This window comes from Falco punctatus (assembly GCF_963210335.1).
Source record: "Falco punctatus genome assembly, chromosome: 19".
Taxonomy (NCBI): domain Eukaryota; kingdom Metazoa; phylum Chordata; class Aves; order Falconiformes; family Falconidae; genus Falco; species Falco punctatus.
In genome coordinates, this window is record NC_137599.1 from 5,413,364 (window position 1) to 5,430,236 (window position 16,873).

Consider the following 16,873-nt stretch of genomic DNA (forward strand, 5'->3'; position numbering starts at 1 on the left):
GGCTGTGCTCATGCTCAGAATGTTCCTCAGCAAGAGCCACTGGATGGTGGGAGAGCGCCCGGTGGGTTGTGCCGCCGTTCACCCGAGCTGCAGCCTCTGCTGCAGCTGCACCGAATGCAGCAGCAGCAGCAGCGTGAGCGCAACCGCGTGCCCACCAAAGTCATACCATACGCTGAGTCATCAGGTTTCTTTTTTCCTTTCCCACCCTCCTAAATTGATTCGGGAAGTTACTTTACTGTGGTCTCTCTCTCCCCCTTGATATATTGTGTAACTTGCAAATGACCCGAGGAATCTATCCCAGGCTCTGGCTTCTGTGCTGAGGTTCCTCTGCTCAAAGCCGGTGGCTCTGGTGGCCAGTTGACCCCCGTTCGCTCCCTGCCGCGGCATCCAAGGGCTTTAGGGAGCAGGACCGGTGGCCCAGTGGCCATCGGCCCGGTGGCTGGTGCTGGCTCTGGAAGCATGACTACTGGTTCTGTTCCACCCAGGTGACTGTGCAGGAGGAGAGGTCTTGTCCTTCCAGGTGGTGTTAAATGGATTAATTCCTGCTTGGCCATGAAGTATTCCAGCAGTACTGCTGCTGGCGGGCTGGCACCCTGTCTCTGTAAGCTCCCATCGTGTCTTTTTTAAATTTACTGCACTTAAAAAATACCTGCTTTGCTTCAGTAGGGAAGCTGACTTCTGAGAGGCCCAAACCTACTAATTTTGGGCTAAAACCTCTAATAGTTTTTTCTTTTAAAATAAAGAACGTGCTTGTCTCTTAGATTTATTCCACTGTAGAATATCCAAGTAGCATTTAGAATCTGTCTTCCAGGCAGCAGCTGGCTGCTTTCTTCCCTACTGAAAACGGTGTCGAGGAAAAACCTTGTTGCTCCCCTTTGTGGAGGAACCGGGTTTTGGAAGAGCTGCAGAGCGGCTGTGATGAAGCGCGGGTTGACGCGTTGATGCTCCGCTTCCCCTCTTGCACCTCGTGGTGTCAAAGCAGGCGACGCGCTCCTGCTCTCGCTCTGCAGCCCAGCACTGGATAAGGGGGGCTCTGGTTGCTGAGATGGTTACAGGTCCCCAGGGAATGTTTTTTATCTTTTTCCCTGATCTTCTGAATGCCCCAGGCAGAGGAATGATGCTGGATCACGTTTGTCTGCAACAAGCAGGTCTGGAGCCGGTGGGAGCGTAATCCCGGCTGGGTGCGGAGGGCAGACCTTAGATCTGCAGGAGTGGGATGGGGCTGTGCTACGGCAAGACTGTGCTGAGGGTGCGAGGGCAACATGACTCTTTAAAAGAGCTCAGTTATATGGAAAAAAATAATAATTGTAGGAGTGAGCACGGGTTCATGCTTGGTCTGTCCCTTCATCTCCAGAATCCATCCCACCCAGCCACACGGACTGGGGAGGTCAGGCATCCCTATGCTATTAGATTTTAAGCCCAATTTAGTCCTTCAAGTCCTTTATTAATTTATTTTTTCCCTAGCTTTCAACACTCTTCCATCTCCATCGGGCATATATTAGAGTTTGGGGTGTTACGTCGCTCTTTCAGATCAATTGGAATAAGAGCATTTTAAAGTTCAGTTGGAACATCTGTTTATGATAGTGAAACGATTATTACCATGATGAAATATTGGCTGCCTTTGGCGTTCAAGAGTATTGAACTGAAATGAGAGTTAAGTTGTTGTCTAAATCTTACTGCAAAGCACCACGGAAAAAGTTATTCTCCGAATTCAAGCAATTTCACGTCCCCAGACATTCCTTTTGTTTTAAAAGTTATATATAGTTATAAAAACCAAAAATTGCATTAGATTTTGAAGTCTTATTTCAGAGTTGGTTTTTTTTAAAAGTGATTAAACACAACTGTGTAGCATTGTACTGTCCACAGGGACCTCTGGGTTGTTCTGGTGGCAGGAGGGGCTGTGGGGTGCATCAGTGCCGCGCAGCCGGACCCTCGCACGTGTGAGCTGCGGCGAGGGCACGTCCTGCAGCATCCCCTCCACCAGCGCCCACCTCCATCGGCACCGCTCCAGCCCCCGGCCCGCTCCGCACCGGCGGGGAGAGGTTTGCTAGGACCCGCCCGTGGATTAGCTGGGCTGTACCGGTGAGGTGTCTCTTCTAGCATCGCTTCCAATAACTATCAAAAACTGAGTTTGTCTTTTGGTGAGGATTACATGGCTTTTGATAAATACAGGGTTATACTCCTGGCTTTACGACTCTGACTTTGTTTGTAACCCTCGTCTTCTAAAACTTTCCATCCTTATAATTATCTTCCATTTGTTTATTTATGTTTGGAACTCAAAGGGTTGGTTTTTTTTGTTTTCTTCCTAACTTAGAGGTTGTCCATGTGGGCTCGTAGCCGGGCGCCTCTAGCAATGATGATTCTATCTGTGTGCAAAGCCGTGTTCAAAACCAACATTGTGTATTACAAGCGAAAATACCGAGATAGTGATCTATTAATACTCTTTTATGCCAGCTGGACTGTAGGAAGGCTCAATGCGACTCATCCCAAGAGGGTTCCTCCAGGCTGCCATGGCTCCTGCGAGCACGTCAGGGCTGCAGTCATGTTTGCAATGTCACATCCTCCTTGCAGCCAGGGCAGGAAAGCGAGGAAGTCATGGTCTGAGCGCCTGGGACACCTGGCAGTTGTGGTGGCTTATCGGGACCGAGCTGGTCGTCACAGGGTTTCTAGGTGGCTTTCGGTGGCGTTGCAGGGCTGGCCGTGCCGTGTGGCTGCTGCGTGAGCAGGGCAGGACGCAGAGGGGACAGCAGGACAGCACGCTGCATCGCTCGCACCCGCCCAGGTGCCTGCACGGTGCTTCAGGGACACGGGGGGCTGGGAGCGTTTTGCCAAGGGATGAGGGAACAAAACCCCCTCCATGGCCTGGGCTGTGGCCCTGCTTTTGGGGGGCTGGGGGTGGGCTTCAGTTTTGGGTCACCGTAGCAGTTGTGCGGTGGTGCTCCAATACACGACTTGCCTTTGGAGCCAGGCTAACAGATGTGATTCGCGTATTGTATGAGTTGATAAAGTCGAATTAATTTATGGCGTAACAAATAATGCTGGGGATATATGGATATAAACGTATCAGAGTGCAGCTGCTTTTAGTATAATCAAAAAATAAAAACACTAAAATAGACTATTGAGTTTTTAAACAGCTATTTAAGAATTCAGTTACTTCAAAACTATTTTTAAAGATTCTAAAAGCTTCCCCTTCCCCTACCATAAGGTGCAATAACCGCTGAAATAGATCCTGCTTTTAAATGTCTGGTTTTGCTTTTTCACAATCTGCATAGCTAGACTTCTTTTTGCTTTCAGCTGGCATAAACCCTGTGTACTCAAGCATCTATATTGATGTGCGTATCTATTGTTTCTAATCTGGTCAGTTGATCAATGAAGACCAGCATGTAATTAATTCTATAATATTGCACACAATGTCCCACTCTACGTTTATCCAGATGGATTTGTTATTTGTTAACAGTAGCTGCTTCCCTAAACAGTTTCAAGAGGATATAATGAGAGTGGTTTTGTTCTTCCTAGCCTTCCCGTTTTTTAGCTGACAAATAATTTTGAAGGGAAGCAATTTCAGAGAATATTCCTTTTTATTTATTTTTTTTTTCTTTCCCTTTCTTTTTTCTGGATCTCTCTCTTCAAATGCTTAACATTTGTTGATATTTTGATATAATAGTCCAAAGTGAAGGAACTAATTGAAGATGCACGATTTGGTTACTATTTCATTCAAATGTCTGTGGAGGTCAGCAGGAGAAGTTAAAAGCCTGCCTGTATCCTGAGGACCTCACAGATCTCATTTGCAGTGAGCTGGGGAGAAACTGGAAGGGACACCAAAGGATTCAGCAGCTTGCCCCAGTTTCAGTCTGCAAGAGGGACCTTTGGTTCTGCTGTTCCTACGAGATAGGTGATGGTACTCAAGGAAAAGTTGCGTCTGCCTGACCTGTCCACTATGATGTTCTACTTCTGCTGTTTTGGTTCTCATGCAGATGGAGGGAACGAGGAGCCACCAGACCGAAGACAGGCAAGTGTAGACTCCCGTCAGAGCCGATCTGGGCAAGGTAAACGTTAGTGTTGTTCTGCCTCAGTCACTCGTTTCTCATTTGTTGACCTTTTATATATAACGTTTTGTGTTTTTCGTAAGACTGTGTCAGCCGACAGAGTTTTGTAACCATCGTTATGATCCACGTAGCTACAAATTTACTAATATTCACGACCCAGACTAGCTTTGTAGAGTTGGAAGGCGTTGAGACCAACCTGTGGGGCGGCACAGGCGTACCTGTAGGTGTGCGGCATCGGCGTTTTGCAGATGGAGGGACGGAGCTCTGCATGAGGGTGGTTGTTGGGGCTGGTGTAAGAAGTCTGCAGCACGTACCAGTGCAGATCAACAGGTCACTCGGTGGCCACTTGCCTTCCCTGTTGATTGCAAAGGGGAGAACCTGGCAGGTTCTCAATAACCAGGTGGTCCTTCCCCCGGAGCCCATGATGGGATGGATTGGGGGGACCTCTGTGCTCCTGTCTGGGGCTGAACATCTGTGTGGTATCTCTTCTGCTTTGTTTTGTTTTACTCTACAGCAACAGGGCAAAATGTCCCAGGAAGAGAGTAGTAACAGCAGGTTTTATATTGTCTAAGTAATGATTTGACCAACTCTTGTTGAGTAGCCATCCTTCACGGTAGGCTCGGTGTCAAAGCCCCCGCTAGAGCCGTGTAATGGCGTTTGCTGCCACTGACAACAGCAGCATTTTGATTCCTGCTGGCTTACGTGTCCTTTGGAGTAGCTTACTTAAAGTTTTAAGTGTTTTCTCATTTGTGAGGGTTGTGAGAACGCTGGTATTTTCACGGAGCTCTTGAGACCAAGAAGCATTTTTTGGAATTATGGCTCTGGTCGGTGCTGCGTTGACTTCTCTTTGGGATTGTGGCAATCATTTTCTTTCCATTTAGGTTCAAGTCTGTTGTTGTCATGGTGTCCTACTACACAGACATTTTCTCCAGAGCAATGTTCTTTTTTGGCAGTCTTCCTGTGTTGCCGGGGCAAAATTTTTGCAAGTGATTGAAGCCTGCGATCAGAATTAGGGGGATCGGAATTTAGAGTTAAAACCCTGAAGCCCTGTGAAATGTCAACAGCTGAAACTGCCCTGTTAACAGAAGATCTTTGAATTATCTTTTTGTTACTCTTTGAAAATGTGTTCTTTTAAATTTTCTTATTTCAAAACATAAGAGCTAAAATTAGGAAGGAACAAGGGAGTTCAGAGCTGCCTGTACCCCGGGATAGCTCACATACAAGTAGCGTTTCCGTGCTTGGAGAAGACAGGATGAATGAGGCTCTTGCCCAGGCGCTGTCAGCTCAGAGATGGTTCTGGTGTGTTATTCCGGAGGCTGAGCCTGGCCCGCGTTGGCTGCCGTCAGTCCCGTAATGTCCTTTCGTTTGTCTGGGCTTTGTCCCTTGGCTCGTCGTTACAAGATGCAGCTGCTGGCGGGACTTGGCCGCTGGGTTCCCCTGCGCTTGTTTCAGGCGCTTCTGCTCCCTCCCTGTTTGTTCGGCATCTCGGCTGCTGTGGAAAAGTACCAGTTTGGGGCAGAGACCGTGGGCTTTTTTTTGCAAGTACTTACTTGCTGAAGAATGAGCAGCCCGTCCCCGTTTGCCTCAAGGGGTGTGACCCTGGGAACTGCAGTAGCTAGCGAGAAGCGTCGGCGTGAGAGGGAGCAGAGGGGGAAATGGGTCAAAAATACTTCCAGCTTCTTGGAGAAACAAGCTTCTGCGCTAAATATTTCCGCTTGGATCGATGGATGCAATTGTAGACGCGGGATTTCTGCAGCGCGGAAGAAGTCTCTCTGCTCCATAGGAGTGTTCTCTTTCACTTGGCCCCGGGCAGTCCGTAAGCTGCGATCTGCCTGCGTGTCCCACGGCTGGTTTTCACGTGGACGGATTAAGGGGTGCGTTATGCTCAGATAAACCAGCCAGCTGGAATGAGGCACTCGTCGTACTTCTGTTTAAATGTCCACTTGCCGCGTGTGGTGCCCAAGCGTTACAGCTGCCTGGAAAGCGTTATCATCTTGGCAAACTTCAAAAAATTGTTTATTAGTTCATATATGCGCTTTGCAGTAACATCTTAAGTATATTTCATAGACAAACCGTCAAAGTTCCAGTTCAGCTGGGAATGATCCCTAATTTTGAGGGTTTGAGAAACCCAATATTTTTTCTGACTGAAACAAATTGTAAGGCTGTTTCAATTTACCTTGTTTGCGTGTTTGTTTGCTCTGTCGAGGATGAGAGAGGAAATTTTGTCATCTGTGGAATTAACATAGTGTGTTGTGGGTATTTTGTGAGTTCACTAGTTTTGTTGCAAAGCATTTGAATTTTAAGAGGGAAAACACTCCTGAAGACTTTGCAAAGATAGAGTTACTTTATTTCTGTACAAGACAGTGCCCAAAGTTGCCCTTGGCTTTGGGTAAAGATTGGTCAGAGATACTGGGAACTTACACCATAATAACCAGTGACACACACACTGACTTGTGGGTCTTTCTCAGACCTTAAGTTGCGGAAGATGCCTGATGTTCATAGTTCAGAACCTGAAATCTAGCCTGAGGAAATCTGAAGTTTAGTTTTAAGAATCAAAATCAATGACGGAAAATATGTGCCTGCTGCCAAATGTATTTTGAAAAAACATCGTAGCTTGTTTTTGTCGATGCTGATGCCAGTTTTGGCACCGATGCTGGTTTGTCTTTCCTGGCACTTGCAGGTGATTACGAGTAGGCTTGCAGAGTCAGCAGAGGTGTCCAGCTTGTGATAACCCTGGAAAAAACAAGGTCCTTGATCAGCTTATGTCAAGTAAACTGTATCTGGAGCTAGTAATTGCAGTTGGCAGTGCGGAGCTGGAAGAAGTCAGGGTGTTTTTTCTTGCTACAATAAAATTATGCCCTCCTGGAAAAATTATGGCCAACTTCCCTACTAAAGCCACTGCACCTTTTGGATGAGGAGCAAAAAACCATAGAAGCGAGACCATCAATCGAGTTTGAGCTCTGCTGAGCAGTGGTGCTGCCCCGTCTGTGCGAGACGTGGGCTCGCTCTCCAGCAAACCTTGCTTGTCCTGTCTGCACGAGGTGCTGCGGCACGTCCGATGGGAAGAGCCCAGCGAAATGGCACCTCTGCAGCTGCGGCCATCGTGCGTGGCCGTGCTGGTCGGATGGTGTCAGGTGGGAGGGAGACCCCAGGGTGGTGCTCGGCTGCTGAACCAGGGTGGGCGGGTGGCTGCTGTCACCCTTGACTGCTTTTGTAGTCCATGGAGAGGTCATGGATGGAGTCAGGGGGGTGTCCAGGATGGGGTGGTTCTCTTCCTGAAGCAGAACCTAAACTCTCATCGCTCCTAGATGCGCTCCTGGGCTGCGTGCTTGGATGTGGGCACTGAAATTCGATGAGCGGAACGCACTTTCAGCCCATGCAAGCACTGCCGGTGTGTGTGACTGAAGGCAGCCGATGGGATGCTTTGGAGATGGAGATGAGCACAGCTGTGATATCTGTAACGAAGCGGTGCTGGTGGTTGGTGGGTCGCGGTGGCACGCGGCAGCTCCGCTTGGATGGGCTGGGCTGAAGAGGCGAGGCTGAGCCGCTGCTCCTGTCAAAACTGCAGGGGAACGGTGGTGAGGCAAGAGTTCTAGTTTTTTCTGACTCCAGCCATTTATTTTTTTTTTAATATAAATATCTATAAATACATATCTATTTACATGTGTGTATATATATAAAAAAGACATGATACTGTCAGATCATCATCTTTTAATTAAAATAAAATACAATGATCTGTTTCCCCTTAAAGGGATGTACTCCATTAGAGCATTCATGTGCATGCTTAATTAAAGCAGCATGAAACGAATAGAAAAACATCAGTGTCTGGCTCACAGTTTGTGGCAATAATGACAATCTCCGATGAATAAAACATATCGAACTGTAGTGTACTTACTAGAGCATACTGAAGTTAAAAAAAAAAAAAAAAAAAAAACAAAACAAAAAACACACAAACCACCTCTGCAAGGATTAGGCTTTCAATATATATTGAGTAAATTGCTGTGAATGTGCCAAGTGTTCAGTAAGCAAGAGAGTAAAAGTTGTATTTTGAACTGTCAGAAAAAGTGCACGTGTAAAGTGTGTTAGTGTTTGTTTTGGTTCCTTGTAAAGAACGATACAAAAACGCGGAGAAATGTTCCTGAAAGTTGGCAGCAGCAAGGGATGGATTTTAGCCACAAACGCCGCTCCTCCGAGCACGCTGCAGGAACTTGGCCAAGTTTTTTGACAGTTGCTTCAATATGGGGTTTTCCTCTGATAGTAACCGATATGTTGGGTTGTTCCCGTTGGCCTCTGGATGTCTGGAGGGAAGTTGGTCCATCGCCTCCTCTGGAGTACCCCACGTTTGAGGCATTTACTCTTCTGTCTTCTCCCCCCTTTTGCCTGCCGAACCTTTCGTCTGGCGGTTACATCCTCTCTTTGCAGCACCTCCTCGCAAGGCACCGAGAGCAGCACGGCTATCGAACGGAGATAATGGAAGCCTTGATGGAGGAAAGTAGGCACTAAAAGCTAAAATCCATCTCTTAAAGGTGTGGCACAAGTGTAGTCGCCTTACATTATCAGTAATGAAATATTAACGTGAACAGTTTCAGGTTGTTTTTGCAGATGAATGATTAGCCGTCTCTGTTAAGTTGTTCATCTATCTGGCTGGAGGTGGAGAGCCCCGTGTCCTTGACCCAGGGGGCTGGAGAGCCCCGTGTCCTTGACCCAGGGGGCTGGAGAGCCCCGTGTCCTTGACCCAGGGGGCTGGAGAGCCCCGTGTCCTTGACCCAGGGGGCTGGAGAGCCCCGTGTCCATGACCCAGGGGGCTGGAGAGCCCCGTGTCCTTGACCCAGGGGGCTGGAGAGCCCCGTGTCCTTGACCCAGGGGGCTGGAGAGCCCCGTGTCCTTGACCCTGGGGGGTGGAGAGCCCCGTGTCCTTGACCCAGGGGGCTGGAGAGCCCCGTGTCCTTGACCCAGGGGGCTGGAGAGCCCCGTGTCCTTGACCCAGGGGGCTAGAGAGCCCCGTGTCCTTGACCCTGGGGGGTGGAGAGCCCCGTGTCCTTGACCCAGGGGGTGGAGAATCCCGTGTCCTTGACCCAGAGGTTTCCATGTCCTAAAGCTGATGGGAGGAACCTTACGGCTCCCAACTCGTGCTGGTCTGGAGCACCTGCCCTTAATTTGTCATTTGTATTTATCGCAGCAGTTAGTGTGCTGTGCCTTCCCTGTTCTATCTCCACTTGTTGTCATGTTACTTGGTGTCTTCCACGGGGATCCGGAGCGGTGTGGCTCCCATACGGGCGCTGTGCGTCTCTGGGTGCTTCTGTACGTTTGTTGGGGGAGAGTCGCGGCGGCGGCTGCTTTCGGAGGCTCTTGTTTGTTTGTTTGTTTGTTTGTTTTGAGCCTGAGGTCCTGGTGTAGAAATTGAATTCAACTGGAAGTTGTTTGTTTTTTTTTAATTAGAAATCCACAATTTAAATGCACGAAAAGCTTACCAGTAAAAAGATGATTCTTTTTTCTGAATTATATATAAAACTGGTGACTCCAGGACTCTGAATGACAAACGAAAAAAAAAAATATCAAAAATCAATTCTTCATGGTTATGCTGTTCGTATTCTAAAGAGGTGTGCTGAGATGTTCCAGAAATATCATTTCTTCAAGGGAAGCACCGAGGCGGTGCCAGAAGAACGGGAGCAGCCGTCCCCGCTACCTGCGGGAATGGTGTGCAGCAGGGCGGCTCCGTGCATCCCCTGGCGAGTGCTGATAAAAGCAGGAGGCTCCCTCGTCTGCTAACCAGTTCCTTTTTGTGTTTCTGTTCCCGCCAGGCACCTCCACAGAGAACGACTGTGCTTTTGAACCCGACTACGCTATTCCGCCACTCCCAGTGACCGAAGGTATGCAGCACATTCGGATTATGGAGGGCATGTCCCGCTCCCTTCCATCCTCCCCCTTACTCACACATCAGTCTATCAGTGTTCGGCTCCAACCTGTGAAGAAGTTAACTGGTAAGGACTTTAAATAAAGTTCAGTGGGGCTTTTAAGGTCCGTTGGTACAAAAATCTGTAAGAAAGCGCTTTGAACAAGCTTCTGTATACAAGTCATCGTTTGTTTATTACAGCAGCTACTTCAGTCCAACCCAGGAACAGATTGGATTTCACGCTGACAGAGAGATCTTTCTGTTCTGAAAAGGATCTCTCTGTTTTACAAATATTCTCTAGTTTTCGGAGAAATGTCGAGCAGAGCGTGTTTCAGTTCCACTTTGTACTGTGGTTTATGCACAAGGGAAGTGGTGCAGTAACTTAAAAGAACCTTATGCTAAAATTCTGAATGCTGAGAGAATACATCAGAAAAATGATAAACTTGTACAGCAAAGTAATATTTCCCACCCCCCTAGTTCATGCATGATCTTAAACTGTTTTGTTTAATCTGCTGGGATTGTGGTTGGAACACCTAGAGATTGTAAAGAAGTTGGATTTTTAAAAGCACTCGGAGTCTTAAAATCCGCTTAAAAGCCTGACATCGTATTTCTGTTGGTAGCAGTTTAGAGAAACTTGCTGCTTGCCTAAAATCTGACATCCCTCCGTGCCCGTCTTGAAAAACCATCACCCAGTGTTCTGCGTTTGTGCTGAGAGAAACCACCAAAGAGAATTTTTACCCAGTATAATCTGAGCTGTGCTTGCAAAAGGGAGCTCCCATCCACTTTGTACCTTTTGTTTTCCCTGCCCTCTGGTGAAAGGAGAAATTGAAAAGGACGGGAGGAGGAGGAGGAGGAGGAGATTCCTGTATCATGATGGAGTCACTGGGCAGGGTCTCGGGGTGGTCCGAGCCCTCTCGGTAGCAGCAGAACTCCTGAGATACGGGAGAATCAGGTAGATAAAGAAATAAAAGGATATGAAAATAGTTTAAGAGAGAGTTTAGGGCCTTACTCAGCTGCCTTCAACGTGAGTTTCCCACCGCTGAGAACCTGTGAAGCGTGGCTGAAGGGCTGTCTTAAAATGGGAATGCCTGTTGGTGGGAACGGGGATAGCTCCGTAGCTGCAAGGCTGGTCCTTCAGGAGGGCTGCTGGTGGACACTGGGAGGGATGCGTGGATTTTTTTTTTTTGTGGATTTGGGGTTTTTTTGGAAACGCCTCCTTCTTAGGAGCATCCTTCAGTTTGCGGTCCTGAGTCGGGGCTGTGCAGCTGGATGTTCAGACCTGCTGGCTGTCTGTCTGTCTGTCCGTCGGCGGTGCCTTCTCCTTTGCGGACCGGCCGGGAGCGCGGCGTGGCGCTGAAACCAGCTACGCTTCCCAAAGGTCGGCGTTGGCTTAGAGAACCATAAAATTCACTAGCGGCTTACAAAAGTAGTTTCAAACTGCAATCCATTTCAGCTTAGTGTCTCTAAAACCTTGTTATTTTTTATTCTCCGGTAAGGATACACTGCTTGCAGCACTTCATGGGTGGAAATTCTGTGTGTGCTTGGCTTCCCCCCCACCCTCCCCATCATACCGTGTAGTAATGGGTAGGTGTGGAATCCACAACCTTCCTGCCACGAAAAGCATAGGTTGTGAAAAAAGACAAAAATAAATCAAGGCTATTTTTTCCTTCTCACAGCGTGTCTGTGCTTGGTTAATTTATAGTGTGATGTATAGCTTGTTTGTTACTGCTTTTCCTCAGATTTCTCCCATGTTCCTCACATTCATCCAGTTTCCTCTTCCTCTTAGTTTATGAGTTACTCACAGGGGTTTGCTTCCTTGTTTTGTGTGCCTGCCTTGGTAGGGGCAGCTAGTCCTAGCCAGTTCCATAGACCTTTTTTTTTTCAGTTGGGAAAGGATAAAAATATATATTTTACATACAGTGTAGGCCTTTGTAGCATCTTTATCTTGTTCTTTGCCCTTCTGTTCCCTTCTTTTGGCCGTAAACCTTTGTGTTTATGTGTGTGTTTATATTTGTGTTATCCTATGTGTGCTCTCCTGTTGAAGCTCTTGAGTAACTTTATATTCACGTGTCTGCTTGAGCAGTTCGTTGCTCTTCTCTGAAATACATGCAGAGGGTTTGGGCTCAGCCCCGTGGAAGGAGAAGTTTTTCTTACACCGCCACAGCTCCGTTTCGCTAACACCTCCCAGCCTGCTCAGCGAGCTGCCGTGGTGGGGGGCTGTGGGACCCCCGGCTTGTCAACAGGCGTTAACCAGCTCCCACCTCCCCAAACCACCGTTTGTCCCGGGCAATTAAGCTCCGTGCGTTCATAAATATCTTTTTCCAGGTGGAAACAGATCAGACTCCGTCTGGCTCCAGACTTGGAAAGCTTTTGTTGGATTTTGGCAGGGCTGCCAAGTCCCGCTAGTTCCTCAGAAGACCCGATACTGGAATTCCAGCAGTGACTTTGGCTGGGGGGGGGGGGGGGGGGGGGGGGTTCAAAGGAAGGGGTGGTGATTCATGGAGACTTCAGGGCTGCAGGCAGCTCACTGAAACGTGTCCTCCGACACCAGTGAGGTGGGCTTGGAGAGCCAGACGTTCAGCTGGTGGAAATCCATAGTCCTCTGTCAGTCTGGTTTGGAAACTGCAATGTGCTGAAACCTAGAGCTGAACAAGGTGTGTGCAGAACGAGGTGACGGCAATAAAATGCTGTTAATTGTTGTTACACAAAATCAAGAGACGTGTAGGTTCCTGGTTTTGTTTGGAGACTTGTTTTGGGGCCACACGAAATAGCAACAAAAAATACTAAACAAAATATATTTTAAATATTGTGCTCCGGCTCGACCCAGTCCGGTATAGCATGAAATCCCATGTTGATGTTTTGCACGTACACGTCTTGATGACTCCGGTGGAGCTCCTGATACGCTTAGAATTCCAAGTGTGTTTCAGTGCGTTGATGGAGTAGCGTGATTTTTTAAAATTATTAGTTTAATTTACTGTTGATATTGTAAAAGGAAGGTGTTTATTTTAACTCCTTGTGCGGTCATTATAGGGATTTGTTTGCTTTCATTAAGGTAACGTGAAGGAACAGGGAAAGTAATGCTTTCCGCTCTTTGTTATTCATAGTATTTATCATGTTTCTTCAACTATTCCTTATCATCTGTCTCTTATTTATGACTAATCTGAGAGATTTTTAAAAAAAAATAAAAATCCCTCCACAGCAGAAAGAGATGGCTGTTTGCGAACTAGCCGTTGCCTCTATCCGTAAATAAAAAGGATTTTGCCAGGGGACATGGACTGGCAGTTCATAAAGATCCTCCTCGATTTTTATTCATTAGTAAAGCAGCACAATCTGTAAAATAAAGAAAATTTGGAGAGAACGTTAGATTTGTGAAGACAAGTTCACAGGTTTGCATTATTTTCGGCTGTGTCGCTCCCCAGTCTCACTCAGTACACCTCTCTGATTTTACTGAAACCTTGTAAGTGCCGTCACAGCGTGCTCAGAATCTGGGGGGATCGATAAGCAACTTGGTTCAGAAATCCCGGTGTGGCTGTGGGAGCTTTCAGATAAGCAGCCAGCAGCCTGACAGGCGGTGCATGGAGACATTTCACAACGTCTCGCTGGCTCTGATGGTTTCCTCTTCTGCTTTGTCTCGTTCTGCTGTCCAGTTGTTAAATCTGCACAATAACGGCAGTGATTCCTTTTGGAAAAGGGATGAGGGTGATTCTGGGAAACTGAAGTATTACAAAGAGAGGCTTTTGTCCGTCTGACAGTTGCCACATGGATCTTCAAAGCGACCTTCAGAGCATAGAAAATTGTTGAGAAATTATCCAATTGTAGGGGCTTTTTCATGCTGTTTGCTTCTTACATACATTTGTGTGTGACTAACTCATTCATGTCATAATTTCCATATCTGTGGTTGGGTAGCGGAATGGTATCATTTGTTACACAAAAAACTTTGTTGTCTTGGTTTGGTCCCCGTCGTACCCCCCCCCCCCCCCCCCCCCCCCCCCCCAAAGATTTCATTCTTAAGACCATTTGCAACAAAACATGACTGTACCAGCATCTGCACTTACACTTTCTAGAACTCTTCAGAGATGAAAATTTAAATACGACAGACTTTTCAGGCTCTTCATGAGACAGTTTGCTCACATTTAAGGGCTAAAGTATCTCGCATCATTCTGGATCTGCACGGTCCGTCCCGGTGTAGGGGAGTGGGTTTTCAGCTCCGACGGGGAGGGGAGAGCAGCGACTGGGATGGCCCCTTCTCATGGGCATCGGGGTGTCACGTCCATTTGGGGTTTGACTTTGCCCTCAAAAAAGGAGAAGAAACCTGTATGGTGCAGAGGAACTTGCCCAGCAGAAACTGCGGTGCTATCCATCTGTTCACTTACTTATAATGCGATCGTTTAAAGTTCTTAACCTGGCTGAGTTGTAAACAAGCCAGCTTTTCATCCGCAGAGAAGGTAGAATGTCCACTTTTGGTCCAAAGCCATCGGAACACGTTATGCAGAGCGTTGGTTTTCTTTCCAGAGGAACTGAGGTCACTTGCTTACATGTTGATATCTGGGGTTTCTGTGTATGGAGACTTGGCTGGATTTGGAGGTTGATAAATATTCAGTATGGTCACAATTTTCACTCTGCTGAATAGTCTGGTAATTAAGAAAAACTGAGGTCATTGTGGCTCTAAAGGGTGAAGTAATAGTTAGCATAAGTAATCAGCTCTCCCTCTCCTGCCGGGATAACCTATTGTTCAGCAGTGGCTAAGGGCATATTTTAAATCAGTGTGTTCAACCTCAGTTTATGCTGTTTAATAATTTATTTATTTTTATAATGGTGGCTTTATTAGCAAGTGTCATGTGAAAAATACATAATAAAAAGAAAGAAGACCCAACCCAAACCCTGCCAGCCCAGGATAAGTTTGCAGAAGGCACCATTTTGATTTCTCTCTGAAATAAAATCAGCCCTCAAAAAAGTTACCGGGCTTGCCGGGCAAAGAGAGGAACCATTTCCAAAGCCATTGGGTTAAATATTGTACTGCACATCAAAAGTGTATTATTGATGACTCAAAGCCATGGCTGAAATGAAAATAATGCAATTGCATTGTGTGCCTTCATTCAGGGAAGCATCGCTTTTCAGAAGGGTGCTTACAGAGATGAATGTATCTAAGTGCTTTGCTGAATCAATGCCAAAAATAGTACCCAGTGTCGTATTAGGTTAATATATGAGATACTGGGCTGAAAGGCTCGGCTACCGATGCTTTATTCTGTGACTGTGGAACCCACCATGTGCAAAGGGTTTGCACAAAGCCCTGTGCCACACCTAACTCCTCCTCGGGACAGATTTTTCATTTGCATGCTGTAAATTTATATGCGCAGGGATAATTTTATTCGTCACCGTCACTTGGCTATTTCTGGGTTTTTTCCGATGGAATGGCAGATTGCAAGCTTTAGGGTTCTTTCGGAAAGAGCGTGTGTGTGCGAGTGCCCATGCACGGAGGGGGAGGGGAGAATATTATCAAGAAATTTAGGAAAGAAATCATGTTTTTTCTAAAAAAACCCTAGACGTTTAGGTTTGTTTTCTCAAAGGCCTCATTCCTCCTCTATCCCATGTGAATTAGATGCTTCAGCGTCTTTGAAGACGTGGACCTGAGGAATTGGTTTCATTGCAAATCCCCTGCTTTGAGAACATTTCTCCCTTGTGCTTTGGGAATGCAAGAGCTTTCCCTAAGAATAAACTTCATAGAAACAAGCAGGAACGTTCCAAGGTGTGTTCAGACCATTAATAGCATCCTCTTTGCTAAAGAAATCTCCTGCTCTTTCACTAGATCCGTCAAAGATGGTCAAAGCAGAGCCAAGCAGGATGGATACTCACTCTTCCCTGTGACAGCAGCAGGACCCACCATCATGGTTCTCAGCACCCTCCAGTTCCAGCCGGGCTGGGGACACCCATGGGCACTGTCCCCTGTGCCACCATCACCCTGTCATTTGTAGTGCTGGGGTCTTCGCGTCACCCTGTCCCTCGGCACCCGCCTTGGTATCTCTTGGGAGTAGCCATGGGATTCTATCTTCTTCCTTCTCTGTATCTTCAGCAGATGGTTAAATATTCTTGATGTTAATTGGAATTGTGGGAGTAAACAACCTGAGATCTCTGTGCTTGAAAAGTTTGTTTCTTGTTTAATGGTGACAAACCCAGATTAATAATTGCAGCCCTCTGGGACCTCTTATTCTCTGGAAACTAATGCAGTCACTCAGCTGGACGTGGAGGTGAGGGCTGGTGAGGCTCTTGCTTTGAGTGTGCGCGCAGGAGGGGAGCTGGCCCTGCTAGTCCGTTTGTTCAGATAAACTAGGGGAACCCACAGACAGGATTTCTTAAAAGTTCAGATGTTGATTCTGAGCAGAGACTTCAGAACTACGGTGTTGTGTCGGCTTTTGGTGAAAGAGTTGCCATGCTCCTGATCGCGGGGCACTGTCTATTGCAGCGCGTGCATTCAGTGAAAAACGCCTGATGATGACTGTGTGAAATGACGTGGTTTGCTCTCTCGGTGTTCCAGCATGGGATGTAAACCTTGTCTCGTTTGTAGCTTGCTATGGCAACTCTGTGTAGGGGTTGGCTTTCACCCCACTGCTTTGTCTGGAGATGCTTTAGGGGCACTGCCAGCCTCAGTTGCCAACGGTGACTGGCCTGCAGGTGAATTTGGGGCTATTTTCCTGCCTCCAGGAGGAGTGGCTGGGTCTCTGGTCGGTGGTGCTGCCGCTCAGACGCTCAGCCACCTGATGGTGCTGCAGTTTGGTTCATCTCAGGCAGACACAGCATCTCACCTGCACGGACCTGCAGGGTACCCGTGGGTCTCCTTGGTGCCCTCATTTTTCCCAGGGGGTGGTTTGGGTCGTTGTTAGCGACCTGCCATTTTTCTTACTTAAGAATTTTGATTATCTCGATTTCAGTTATTTGA

At 47.2% G+C, this 16,873-nt stretch overlaps 1 protein-coding gene across 1 annotated transcript in view; it reads left to right on the plus strand.

The window, feature by feature from the left end:
- Positions 1 to 16,873, plus strand: part of TANC2 (tetratricopeptide repeat, ankyrin repeat and coiled-coil containing 2) — a 242,739-nt gene that overhangs the window by 87,177 nt on the left and 138,689 nt on the right. The window contains exons 4-5 of the mRNA XM_080369447.1: positions 3,975 to 4,046; positions 9,848 to 10,027. Of these exons, the coding sequence (XP_080225573.1) occupies positions 3,975 to 4,046; positions 9,848 to 10,027 (252 nt within the window). The remainder of the gene's footprint in view (positions 1 to 3,974; positions 4,047 to 9,847; positions 10,028 to 16,873) is intronic.